Below are 13,582 nucleotides of genomic sequence, written 5' to 3'. Positions count from 1 at the left end.
GTAATTAACATTAAAGTGTGTTCCCCTCCCAGCATTATTGAAATTCCATTAACATTTATTTTAATAAAAATATGACTGAATAATATAATAGGTTACATGAAATCTTATACACAATGACACTCTGCATAGTAACAAACACTGGTGTATACTCGACTTTAAAAATCTAGCAATAATCCTTTAAAGTGCAATTTAAGAGTTTGAGCAAATCAAGAAGGGCATCTTTTCACTGACATTAAATTATGGAGCTCTTTTGTTAACACCCACTTCAACAACACATCTCACATTGCTGTAAATTTTGGTTTGATGGAAACGCCCTGCAACTCCCCATTTAAGTGTAACGCAAGCTCATTACAAAACTTACTTGCTTGAATTACTCCTCTTTTAAAGCAGAGCCATCTTAGGTTAACAGGTCTTTCAATAGTATTAAGAGTAGTGCTCAGGACTTTACAGAGCAGAGAAGAAAGGGAGACCAAGCCTTAAATCTCTCACCAGTGTTAACTTTCAGACTGAGTGAATGTTTAGCATAATTAAAGCTAATTCAATGCATCAAATCTTGATGTACCGGGTTTTAAACTTTCAGAAGCAGGTCTCAGAAAATGAACTGCCGTTGTCGAGCTATTTTTATTCTATTAGAAGGAATACAACATAGCAAAAAACAAGATCCCACCCCCTAAAAGAAGGAGGGTTCCTTTAAACCAGAATCGACACTTCACCCCCCGAAATGGCAAAGCAATTTGACACGGTACTGCTACTCAGTTAAGAGATTGTGCTAAGGGGGGTGGGGGGTGGGGAGGAGCTTGAAATGGCTCTAAACAAGCAGCTGTAAAACAAGACGCCACCAGGCAGTGGCTATATCAAATAGTTATTTAAGATTTGTTCCTAGAACACAAGGAATACCCCAAGCTGGGTCGGGATGAACAGTTTCAGCTGATTCTAGGAGCACTGTAGTCACAGGTTTCTGTTTTCTTCAGACCTCCTTTCTGGAAATTCTGAATTGAGCTGAGTAAGGCGCCCCGGCTTGTGCTGTTTACAGGCCGCAGGTCAGGCTGCGTTGCCACATCCAAATTAGGAGGAGGAGGGGGAGCTGCTGGTGGTGGCGGCGGTGGCGGCGAAGGAATTGTCGAGGCGCCTGCTGCTGGGAAGATATTAGACGTAACACAGTCAGAAACCGAAACCAGTGAAAGCAAGATACTGCTGGATAAAATGACACATCTGCAAAAACTGCCCAATGTACAAAAGAAAAGAGTACGGTAGGAAAGCATGCAAAAAAAACAAAAAAAGCCAAGATGATTTCAGGTTAAATAATAATAATTTAAAAATGGACAAGAATACAGGCATACAGGATGAGAATAGATCAAAAGAGCAGGCAGGACAAATAAGTCACACTTAAGATGTTTTATGGTCCTTGCAATCCATGTTCATGTGGACAAGCAAACTGGAGGAGGAAATAATTATCATTCCAGGTCCAGTTCGTAAGCATAAAAACTGGGCTGTAGACCAGTGATATATTGCCTACGTCCCATAGCTTGTGGGACGCAGCCAAACAGCATTGGCTTAGCTTGTGCAAAGCAAGACATTGGCCTTCCAAACGTTATTTCTAGATGCTAAGTAGAGAAGCATTGCAAGGAACATCTGCCTCAAAGTGACCACCACCTAACTCAGTAACACGCTCCATCTTTGAATTTACATGAATGCTGAGTGAAAGCTGGTGCCCGCTTCTCATGCGCAGCTAAGGCAAGGACCACTGTTGTAAGTCTTGCTTGGATAGGCACAGGGTCCTTATGTGCATTGCACACAATGGCATTCACGGCGCAAAACAGGAACAGGCATTTCTCCCTACGTTATACATTATCCCTGACAAGCACAGCAGTAACAACTTCAGGATTAGCTCTTCCAGCATAAGAACAGAGTGCTGTAACAGAGCTAAGAAGCTGCCATAGCTATAATTCTCTCTTTGGAAAATGGGGTAGAATTAACTGCAGCTGATAGCCAGAAGGCTAATTTCTTTTTCAGTTTTAATCTACACCGATGATACACCCACCCCCAAAAATACACTTTGGGTATAGGCACCAGGCAAGCATATCTAGAAATGCAGAATGGCGTCCTGGGAAGAGCACAATTAAAAGCAACAAAACGTTATTTTTTTATAGGTGCCTGCACTAGTACCTACCCAGGACTTCACTGTTATCACTGGCTTGAAAGACAAAAGTCATTGTATCCTCTTAGTAGCTTGGTACTATGGAGAAAACCCACACAGCAGGGGTGAGGAGCCTGTGGCCCTCCAGATGTGGTTGGACCACAGTTATCCCTGAGCATTGGCTGGGCAGATAGGGAGTTGGGAGCCCAACTTCTGGAAGGCCACAGGTTTCCCACCACTGCTATATAAGGGTTGAATGGCAAAAGACGTGGGGCTGCTCTCCAGCATTTGTGCCCCAACCCACTGCTGAAGTCAAGAACGCACGTGGAAGACACTTGAGTTTGCTTGATACTGAACGTTTTCAGGAATTCCTACAAGAGGTAGACCAGGTCCTCCTCCTAGCAATCACACATTTGTTGGATTGCCCTTATCTTCTCCATGTATGTAATAAAATGACTTATCAAATACAGTCATACCTCAAGTTACAGATGCTTCAGGTTGCGTTTTTTTGGGTTACGGACCGCCGAAACCCGGAAGCACTGGGACGGGTTACTTCCGGGTTTTGGCGGTTGCGCATGCGCAGAGGCGCCGAATTGCAACCCTTGTGTGCGCAGACGTGGGTTGCGAACGTGCATCCCACACAGATCACGTTCGCAACCCGAGCATCCACTGTATTAAGACTGTCAGAATAAAAGATGTTTGAAAAGCCAGATTTGTTATGGATATGGGAAACTAAAGGTAACCAAACTAGACTACAGGTAAACAGAACATCCTGGCAGCTCAAGTCCTTTCCCACAGAGCAGGTAACCCCTAGACAAGTGCAGAGGGCAACAGTGGAAAGGCTTTAGCAGGTCAGAGGTAGCCTGCAAGCCAAGATCAACTTTCCACACCCAACGCAGCTGCTGGCAACGTTGTACAACACCCTGTGTACATTTGCACCACAACAGCACCCAAAGCCAAATCCTGCCTAAAATGTTGGCAGAACTGCCGCTTATGACAGCAGACATGGAGAAGCAGCACTTTATTAAGGCCCTTCTCCCAGGTGCAATCGCTTTTTCATCCTCCCGCTCCTTTCAGGAGACAAAAGCCAGCCTGACAGTCCCTATCTCACGGCACATCAGCTTAAAACCGGAGAAGCCACATGTAGGCACCATCTTTGACATGCTAATGGCAGCGAGGGATGTGGTTTCAAATTCTTCATAGAGAAATCCTTTTGAAACACTTTCTCCAGCAACAATATTTCTAAATGCTTTGATTCAGTTGATAATCAGTTTAATGCTTTGGCGGAGGGGGGGGAGGGAGCAAGCTCAGAGAGAACCGAAGAAGGGCTGCAGGAAAGAAAATGTACAGCATGGCAAAAAATGCATGATGGGGTGACAAAGGAAGAACATGGGGAGAAACAGCAGCATGCTACCAGCTGAGCAGGATCAAGCGGCAAATACATATTGAGTTTATTTAACAAAAACAAAAAAACCAGCATCCTAAACAGGCACATAGAGGTTTGTCTTTCAACCCTCCCTGAGACATCTAAACACAGCAGGTTGCGAAGACGAGTAACATTCAACCAACCAAGTGAAAGAAGGAGGTATAAAAAGCTAGAAACATATAGGTGAAAATGCACCGACCGTAAGAACCAACTGAGAATGCAAAATTAGTTGCAGGATGCTAGGAACAAAAGATCAAAAGCAAAAGGATGCTGAGCGCAAGTGCCAAGGCGCATTGCTTGCAATTACAGTGACAGATGAAAATGCCAACAGCCCAATGAAAGGCAGCTTACTACACTTAGGAATTCAAAGTCACCACCCTCAGTTACTAGAAATAGGACTTGGACTTTTACACTGGGTACTTATGTTGCTTCACTGAAAGTCATTTTGGAAAAAAAAAATCCAGTTAGAGACTCTCTGGCCTTGATTTGTCTTCTCAGATAGCAAATAGGGGATGGATCGGGGTGATCCAAACATTCCTCTTCCAGCTTGCGTGTCTGTTAGAATTAAATACTCCTAATTCTCTTTGCCGACTTTACTCTTGACTTCTGTTTCACTAGGGAATTCTGAGTGGGGTCTTGCTGCACCAGTGTCAAAAGCGCCCATAATATCCATTTAAGAAGGTGCAAAGACCACTCCCCTCCCCATTCTCTCTCAAAAGCATATACACCCAACTTCTACAGCAGAAATGCTTTCCTCCATGTGGAGTAATTACATTACTCAGGCAATACGAACCAGCACTCATAAAAATCTCCACTTGGAATTCCTAGAATTTCCTCCTTTGTTCTTTTACACACTACTCATATGAGCAGACTACCGTATTTTTCGCTCTATAAGACGCACCAGACCACAAGACGCACCTAGTTTTTGGAGGAGGAAAACAAGAAGAAAAATATTCTGAATCTCAGAAGCCAGAACAGCAAGAGGGATCGTTGTGCAGTGAAAGCAGCAATCCCTCTTGCTGTTCTGGCTTCTGGGATAGCTGCACAGCCTGCATTCGCTCCATAAGACGCACACACATTTCCCCTTACTTTTTAGGAGGGAAAAAGTGAGTCTTATAGAGCAAAAAATACGGTAATTGCTCAATCTGTTAAATCTGCCGATATTGCCATTTGTTGTTCCTCCTTTTTTTCATTAAGCAGTATTTCACTTGGAAGAATATGTTGATTGGCAAAAGCAAAGGAATCGTAATACTGGCTAGGAGGTCTGGTACGTTCAGCAGAATTTCTGTTCCACTAAACTCCCTCAAATCAAGCATTTGCCCAAACACACTGTTATGATTTAACAAACAACTATTCGATGAAACGGCAATCTTCAGCCAATTCAATCCACATCTATTAACTAAAGCAGGCATCCCCAAACTTGGCCCTCCAGACGTTTTGGGACTACAACTCCTATCATCCCTAGCTAACAGGATCAGTGGTCAGGGATGATGGGAATTGTAGTCCCAAAAAATCTGGAGTTTGGGGATGCCTGAACTAAAGCATTAACTGCTTATTAGAATTTGCCCCCCTAATAAATTATAGGACTAAAATGGAAGGGCAAACTAGCCACACTCCCTAGCATCAAAGAGGATGATAAAAGAACCTGTTCTTTATCTTTCTAGTTTGCATCCAATAATTTGCAGATACCCCCCCCCACCATTTCAGCATGAAAGATTACCGCATATACGCAAATCTAATGCGCCATCAAATCTAACACACACCTCAGTTTTCAAAACCTTGAAACCAATAAAGTATTTGCTGGCGAATGTAAATGCACCATCAAATCTAATGTGCACCCTAATTTTTGCAATGTCATTTGGCCATAAAAGGTGTGTATGACATTCAAGTAAATACGGTAATTACAGACAACTGAAGCCAACAGCACCTAGCTAAAAAACCAAGGCTACTGTGTCTTTTTCCATCTATAAAGCCAGCTTGGTTCAAACCTGTTCACGCTTAAGCTATTTTAGCTCTAGAGAAATCTGTGTGTGTAACATCTCCCACCACCACATTCCGGGCAGGGTGGGGGTTGGGAAGAACAAGACAGGTGGGTAGGAAATGATCTCTACTAGTGGAGTATCACCACTCTTGCCCTTGTCAACAAATCATGTGAAGACAGCGAGGACATCTGTGGTCTCCAGATGTTGCTAGCCTCAACCAGCTTGGCCAATGGAAAGGGATGGTGGGAACTGTTGCTCAACAACTTCTATAGGACCAGATTCCCCATCCTTGTGCCATAGCATATCCCCACAGCACTAAGGGGCTGCTCAGGGTCAGCTTCTGGCTGCAGAAACATGAGCAGCCCACTCTCACCTGACATAATTCATGCTACCATTGAAAGGCAACTGATTACTGCCTACAATCTCTCCTGGAACTGTAGATAGTGATCCAAGGTCAACTAGCGAGTCTCATGGCTGAGCAGTGATTTGAACTTGGCCAAGGCACTGCACCTGCCTACTTGACTATATCGGCTCACAAATTTATTTCAATCTAGGTAACACTTTTACCATCATGGGGATAAATTGGGGGGAGGGGGTCTGCTAGCACCAAAATATACTGGACTGCCTCTTGCAATTCACCCACTCTTGTGCTTGTCATTTTGTGGTGTGTGCGCGCGCGTGTGTATCCTTCAGGGGCCATTCTTATTTTCCTTCATGCCTCCTTCCCTTACAATTCCTTGAGTGTCCCCCTGTATTACATATTTCGAAAGGCTGCAAAGGAAAATATTCTTTTCTTAACTGCTGACAGCGAAGAGTACCTCTTTGCCCTTTCATCAATGTCTTCGTAGAGACATCGATACTGTGGTTTGGACATTAAAAAGAAAAAAATGTTTAAAAAGCAATCATCCAGCTAAAAGCTGAAGAGAGATGGCTAAAAGCTGAAGAGAGATGGCAAAGCGTGTTTCGGTTTGTTTTTAACGCACAGTTCACCACAATAACTTGTGAATAATGCTTTCCATTTTGGGTAAACATCTTTAAACATCAACATCAGATTACTTTACCAAGAATTCACGTTCAAAATGGCGCATGCTCTATTGAAGACAGCGGAAAGGAAAGAGAGAGAGAGAAAGAAAGAAAAGAGACAGGAAAAAGAGCACAAACAGTCAGTATTCTGATGTTAAGAGGGCTATTCAACAACAATAAGGAGATACAGACATCGGTTATTAAATACAGTTATGAACACAATGGTTAGACAAACTGGCCTGCTGACATGTTTTTCTATGGCTTTAAACTGGGGTTCCCAAACTGTGGTCCATGGACCACCGGTGCTGTCTGCAAGCTTCATTTAGGTGGTTTGCGGCCTGTCTGTGAAGAGTGACAGCAGCAGAAGCAGCGGTGAACCTGTCACTCTTAGAACGCAGTGATCAACCCAGAGGGTGAGTTAGGTGGACCAGAAGTGATATTGGGAGGAAGCTCTTAAAAGGAGCAGAGAGGATTAGCAGCTAAATTAATGCAAGGCTATAATTAAGAAGTTTAATATTGGTTCAATGAAAAAAAATATCATATAGCATCTAACAGAGTGCCTTACAATTGCTTAACATGCAGAAAAATCATTAAGCGGTCTACCAAGACCCTCAGCAATTTTCACGTGGTCCATGGGCAGGGAGGGAAGGTTTGGGAACCACCGACCTAGAATGAATTGCCCAGAGATAACAAAACGTCCAGATCGTAGTACACACACCACATACAAAAACATTCAATATTTTTCACTTTCGAAGGACTTCAGAGACTGGAGCCGTTTTATAGCATCAGACAATTCACTCCTCTAACCTGTATTGCCTATGCTTTCCAAGCTCTTAGAAAAAGGCATCTTGCAGTCCTGTTACCTAGGAATATTTAACTGCAGGAGCTAAGGATTGAACCTGTAGCCTTCTGCAAGGCGTGTATGTGGTCTATTGAACTATGGACTCCCATATGTCAAGCACTGTGGATAGTAGGTCCCTTTAGAAAAGGTATCTTATTCACAATCCTTTCCCCAGAATCTAAGCAGCAGCAATCTCGAAATACATTTTCAAAACTCATTTGTCTTGTATGGAAGACATCACTAGAAAACGGACCTGAAATGATCCACTGCCTTCCAAGGTTAATTCAGCCACTATATACGGATTTAGTAAGCTCATGACAAAATATCAAAACAAGCAAGCAACTGTGCCCAAATTAAATCTACCGAAGGCCTAGAACCACAGAGGTTTGTGTGACGATCAACACCTGCCGCTACCTAAATCAATTAAGGAATAATGTATCCAACCAGGAGGAAGGAAATCCTTTAAGTCATTTCGCTTCTGAGCTGCCACCCACCACACAAACACACAATATGCATTTATTGTGTCCTCTGGTGGAAGTTGTTCCAATGGAAAACACACAGTTTAAACCACTCACGTGGCTGTTTCATCCATCACAAGTACACTGTTGAGTTATCAGCTGCTCAATCAGGGCTTTTTTTAAAATGCCAATTTGTATTATTCTATTAAGAAAAAGCACCACTCAGGATGCCTAGAAATGTGTATGTCATCTGAAAGTGGAGCAAGCACTTTTTCAAACTGTTAAAAGGTCCAAGGGGGTGACACATAGACATGTAGTGAGACGGTTGGTCGTGCAGCACTGGCAAACACCCAAAGGGCCCAAACGTATGGTGGACCGAAGAAGTTTAGAGACAGCACAAAAGAGTTCTCTGATTTCCCTTCCTGCCCCTTCCATGTGAAAGAAACCCACTTAGGGGGCTTTGACTGAAGCCTGCAAAAATCCTAAGACTGGATAGAGGAAAACTTGAACTAACAAACAGGAAGGAAAAGCACAGTGAAGAAGGCAGACAGAAGAACCCACCACACTGGACAACAAGGAGGTATTAACCTGAACATATGAATATATCTTATACAGACTATTCTGCTTCGGTGCTTAAATGAAGTCATCTCAATGGGCTAGGAATAGCTTAGATTTAGCATCAGCAAAGGGGCCAGGCAGGCAGGCTTAAAGGAAGTACAAACTATGAAGCACGGCGTCATCAAGTAATTCAGGTTTATGTTGATAAAACAAGAAGGCTGAAAACAGTTTGCCAGATTCAAAGAAGAAACACAAAATCTGAACTCTCTTCTATGGTGACAAGGCAGAATCAAAAAGCTATCAAGATGCATTTTAAGGCAAGTGGTATTATTTCCTGTCTCATAAAGAGCAAAATTAGTCATTCTTCTGCTTGGCGACAAAACCCAAGAGAGAGATGGGCTGGCAGCGTGTCGACTCTTTAACTCACCTGCAGTACAAGGTGGAACAGGGGAAGAAGGTGATGTCAGAGGTGAACTCGCCCCAGAGCCTGCTGAATAAGAAACATCCAGAGTTGCTAAAAAGGTGCAGTTTCAAAATCCTTTTCACTGCTTAAAATGAGACTTGCTGAAATAAGGGAGGGGACTGGGCCAACTGCACATTATACGTTAAATGTGGAGGTGCATTTAATGTGACTGATTTTTAAAAAACCAAAACAGCAGATTTAGTGGGAGACAATCAAGATCAGAACCACAGCAGGAGGGGAAGGCTAATCTAACTATTTCATTCTCTGCCACAGTCCATGTGAAAATCCCACCTCCCCTCAAACTACTATTAGTGTCAGGAGGAAAGCTTCGATTAGCGCCAATGAGAGTTTTCCTTCCAAAACAAAATAGCAGGCAAGGGTGGGGAGTGGGGCAGTCTTTTCTTGTCGGGAAGCAAAAGAATTAAACTTCTCCTCACTTGTCACAGTCCTGACTTTTAAACAAAGACCCGCACTGGCAGCTATTTTGCTTTTGTTTTAAATAAGCCACACTGAATGCAAAGATGCATTCAACGTGATACAGTTTGGCCCTGTAGCTAAGCGGAGGAACCAGGCAGAATATGAGTGGGTGGGACGCAAACAAGGCCAGGGTGTTCTGTGGTGGGTCACGCTATGCAGTTTGCAGCAGAGAAGGGCAAACCCTGCACAAATTTCACTACTCTGTCTGCTTCAGAGAGACTAATTCTATCCTTCGGAGCACTGATCTCACTAGTGCAAACTTGCCTGGAGGGGAATTAAAATTCCAGCGAGAAACTTTACCAACTGTACTCTTAGCTAAACACAAGGGGATTTGCAGGTGGGTTTTGCCAGGTCAGCGGATGTTCTCGGCACCTGGTCATGAACAAAGCTGAACACCATGAAAAGGTTCTGGGAAGTAATGAATTACTAAATCCTTGAGGGTCAAACTAGGGGATTTGTGGGAGTTGGACAAAATGTCTCCCAGTGCTGGGAGGCAGCAGTTTTTTAGAGAGAGAACTGCAGCAGGCAGCAGTGGCCATGGATCAGATCAGATCAGATCAAATCAGAGTGTGCCTGTGTGTATTTAACTCTTGTTCCACAGGCCTATTGTCTGATCAAACCCCTGTTTCTTTTCCACACACTGGGAAGACAACACAAGGCCAATTTCATTTAACAGCCCACTGGGGAGCACGGTCTACCTCCCAGACACTGCTCGGATCAAATCCACATCTTCCCATTGCTCAATTTCAGGCTTGCCTGTTTTAAAGCAACAAACCCCAATGGGTTTCTTCATGTATCCTCTGTGCACAATCTAATTTGGGTCACTAAGTGCTGCGCAGCAACACACGTCTCTCTATGTGGCGAGGCTACCTTAATGATAAGCGACGCTTCCAAAATCTCCATTGGTGGAATATATTTTATTGCGAGGTCTGCAGAAGTATGCAGAGCCTTCTATTAATTTTATTCTAAGGGGAATACCATGCTCTCTATAGTCGTTCTATAGTCTCGTTTGGATGTGCTGTGTTTGAAAACTTAATAAACACATCTCTCTCTTTTAAAAAAATAAAAAGGCTCTGCTTGGAATGTGTATCAAGGGCCTATCGCCCTTCTCATGGAGGCAGCTTCCCTTCCCTTCCTGGTGAATCAATTGCTAGAAGCAGAAGGGAAATATTGTTGAATTCACGCTGAGATGATGTGCATTTTCCAGCTTCTGGTCTCAGTCAGGCTCACCATAAGCAAACGGCTGCTGCCACAAAGAGCTGCCACAGCCAGGGCAAGGGTGTGCCAACACAAGTGTGTGCCAATCCTTGTGCACATATGGAAAATGGCTTAACAAGGAGATCCCAGTACGTTTCCGAGCACAATTCAAAGTGTTGGTGCTGACCTTTAAAGCCCTAAACGGCCTCGGTCCAGTATACCTGAAGGAGCGTCTCCACCTCCATCGTTCTACCCGGACACTGAGGTCCAGCACCGAGGGCCTTCTGGTGGTTCCCTCACTGCGAGAAGCCAAGTTACAGGGAACCAGGCAGAGGGCCTTCTCGGTAGTGGCGCCCTCCCTGTGGAACGCCCTCCCACCAGATGTCAAAGAGAACAACAACTACCAGATTTTTAGATGACATCTGAAGGCAGCCCTGTTTAGGGAAGCTGTTAATGTTTGATGTATCACAGTATTTTAATATTCTTTTGGAAGCCGCCCAGAGTGGCTGGGGAAACCCAGCCAGATGGGCGGGGTATAAATAATTAATAATAATAATAATAATAATTATTATTATTATTATTATTATTATTATTATTATTATTATTATTATTATCCTGAGAATTGCAAGTCACTATCCCAGAAAAAGTCACCCTAGCTCACAGCTCAAGGTCTGACAACCTTGCAGCAATGGCATTGTTAGCACTGCACACACACTTCATTAGACTCTGCAGGAAAAAATCTTTCCCCGGTGCCTCATATGTCACAACAAGGCTCCCATCTTGGTGTAATTCATGGGTAGGCAAACTAAGGCCCGGGGGCAGGATCCGGCCCAATCACCTTCTAAATCCGGCCCACAGACGGTCAGGAATCAGCGTGTTTTTACATGAGTAGAACGTGTCCTTTTACTTAAAATGCATCTCTGGGTTATTTGTGGGGCCTGCCTGATGTTTTTACATGAGTAATAATAATAATAATAATAATAATAATAATAATAATAATAATTTATTATTTATACCCTGCCCATCTAGCTGGGTTTCCCCAGCCACTCTGGGCGGCTTCCAACAAAATATTAAAATGCAATAGTCTTTTAAACATTAAAAGCTTCCCTAAACAGGGCTGCCTTCAGATGTCTTCTAAAATGCATCTCTGGGTTATTTGTGGGGCATAGGAATTCGTTCATTTATTTTTTTTCCAGAATGTAGTCTGCCCCCCCCCCCAAGGTCTGAGGGACAGTGGACCGGCCCCCTGCTGAAAATGTTTGCTGACCCCTGGTGTAGTTAGTTACCTGAATTGTTAGAGTTGCTGTATTTCATCGTTTGTTCCTCTCCACTCTCAAAGGACGAGCGTTTAGACTTCTGCAGGCACAAAAAGGAAGAGATTCAACAGTTCACAAGTGGTTAGCCGATTGCCGTTTCGCAATTCTTTTTCCTAGTTCCAAACAGGCCTGCAGCATTTCACACGCATTATATACAGTTTGAAATGGGATGATCGCATATACACTATTTTCCCATTCTGAGAAAACTATTATTATTAATCTTAGATTCCAGTGCTGCTTACTTTTCGTGCCAAGATCTTCCTCTTTTTTTTCTCTTCCTCTGAACCATAATGAGATTGGGCTCTCGTCAGTCTTCTGTGCTGATGAATCTTTTAACAAAAGGAGAAAAGGACTTAGGGGGCAAAGCAGATTACAAATGTTTACCAATTCAAAAACCATTTCCCCATTAGATGTTGTTGTAATAGTTCTCTCTGCTTTATATACATTATAAAATGAAATAATTATAAAAAATATTTACCAAGAATAATTAATAATAATAATTAGCAGTATTTGTCTGAGAAACCATCAGCACTAATGGAAAGAGGTTCAAAACTTACCTGTTTCTGTTCTTCTACTAGTCTTTTCTCTATGCATTCTTTGGCAATCTTCAATGCTTCTTTTAACTTAGTGGGGATCTGATAAGCGAAAAGAAAAAGGTCCACAGCTTGGTGACAGAGACTAATATTTATAACATGGCATCCATGCAGATATTCTCTAAAAGTCTGTTGGGCTTAGGGGGAGTGGGGGCCAGGGGGAGGTAGCAATGTGTCAAGGACTGAAAAGTTGGGAAGGGACGGCTAGATAAAATATACTATTAAAAGCAAATTGCCATCAATGTAATTCAACTGTACCTTAAACTGTGTTTTTTCTGAATTTGTTAAAAGGACATCACTGAATAACCTGAAATAAAAAACAAACAGATAATGCACATTCAAAAGCCAGCCACCTTACCTAACTGCTGGGTTGTGGTTTTTTTTTTAATTTTGCACTTGGACTAATAGGAACTGCAGCTAATTGGATTAAGCTCCATATGGCAAGGTAGAATGGGCGAAGCAGCTCCTTTCAACTCAGGTCTCCAGCAGCTTAGCGGAAACTAGTACAACTAGGTAAGGACCTGCTTTGCAAAAATAGCTTGCCGTGCAATGACTAAACCACGAGACTGCAATTCCAAGGAGCCAGCCTTAGCTGCGATATAGGCGACAGCAGCCTCCTACCCAGTGTTGCTCAGAAATTCTAAGAAATGGGGGGGAAATAGTGCAGTTTTTAAAATAGTGGTGCAAACCAGTGCCATTTCAAAAGGTTCAATCCACCACCTCCTTGACTCAAAAAGGCGCCCAACTGTATCCAGATAGACAAAAACCTGCTCCGTGATCCCAGGAACCACCACACAAAATGTGGTGACGGCATCCGAATGCACAGCGAAAAAAAGCAACTTTCAAAACTATACAGCGGATGTTCAAACATGTGGTTCCATGAACAAGTGAGTCACTTGAAGCCAGTTAGGAGTGACTAGCCTGTACAGAGTGAACAGATAGGGACTTACGGCATTTGTAGGAGCCGGGAGACTGTAGGCATGCCGTTCTTCATGGCTTCGGGAGAAATAATGGATTCCAGTACAGTTACTGAAGGGGTGAGAAATACAGAAGCTAAGTTGAAGGTGAGAATTGTAGAAGCCCATGAAAGAAATGCAAACAATCCGAGTTT

At 43.1% G+C, this 13,582-nt stretch overlaps 1 protein-coding gene across 6 annotated transcripts in view; it reads right to left on the bottom strand.

Moving 5' to 3' along the window:
• Window positions 1-34: 34 nt before the first annotated feature.
• PXK (PX domain containing serine/threonine kinase like) overlaps window positions 35-13,582 on the bottom strand; it is a 47,231-nt gene continuing 33,683 nt past the window's right edge. The window contains exons 12-18 of one of the 6 annotated variants that reach the window (XM_081184202.1): window positions 13,422-13,500; window positions 12,730-12,778; window positions 12,436-12,513; window positions 12,121-12,207; window positions 11,849-11,918; window positions 8,853-8,912; window positions 35-1,135 (exon numbers count right to left, since the gene is read on the bottom strand). In XM_081184202.1, coding sequence (XP_081040328.1) covers window positions 924-1,135; window positions 8,853-8,912; window positions 11,849-11,918; window positions 12,121-12,207; window positions 12,436-12,513; window positions 12,730-12,778; window positions 13,422-13,500 — 635 coding nt within the window. In that variant the 3' untranslated portion in view covers window positions 35-923. Of the gene's footprint in view, window positions 1,136-6,604; window positions 6,637-8,852; window positions 8,916-11,848; window positions 11,919-12,120; window positions 12,208-12,435; window positions 12,514-12,729; window positions 12,779-13,421; window positions 13,501-13,582 lie in introns of those variants that run through there. The other 5 variants (XM_081184203.1, XM_081184200.1, XM_081184201.1 and 2 more) reach the window with 5 other exon arrangements.

Source organism: Podarcis bocagei, assembly GCF_964188305.1.
Source record: "Podarcis bocagei genome assembly, chromosome: 2".
Classification (NCBI taxonomy): Eukaryota; Metazoa; Chordata; class Lepidosauria; order Squamata; family Lacertidae; genus Podarcis; species Podarcis bocagei.
This window is presented reverse-complemented; position numbering and strand designations above follow the sequence as displayed.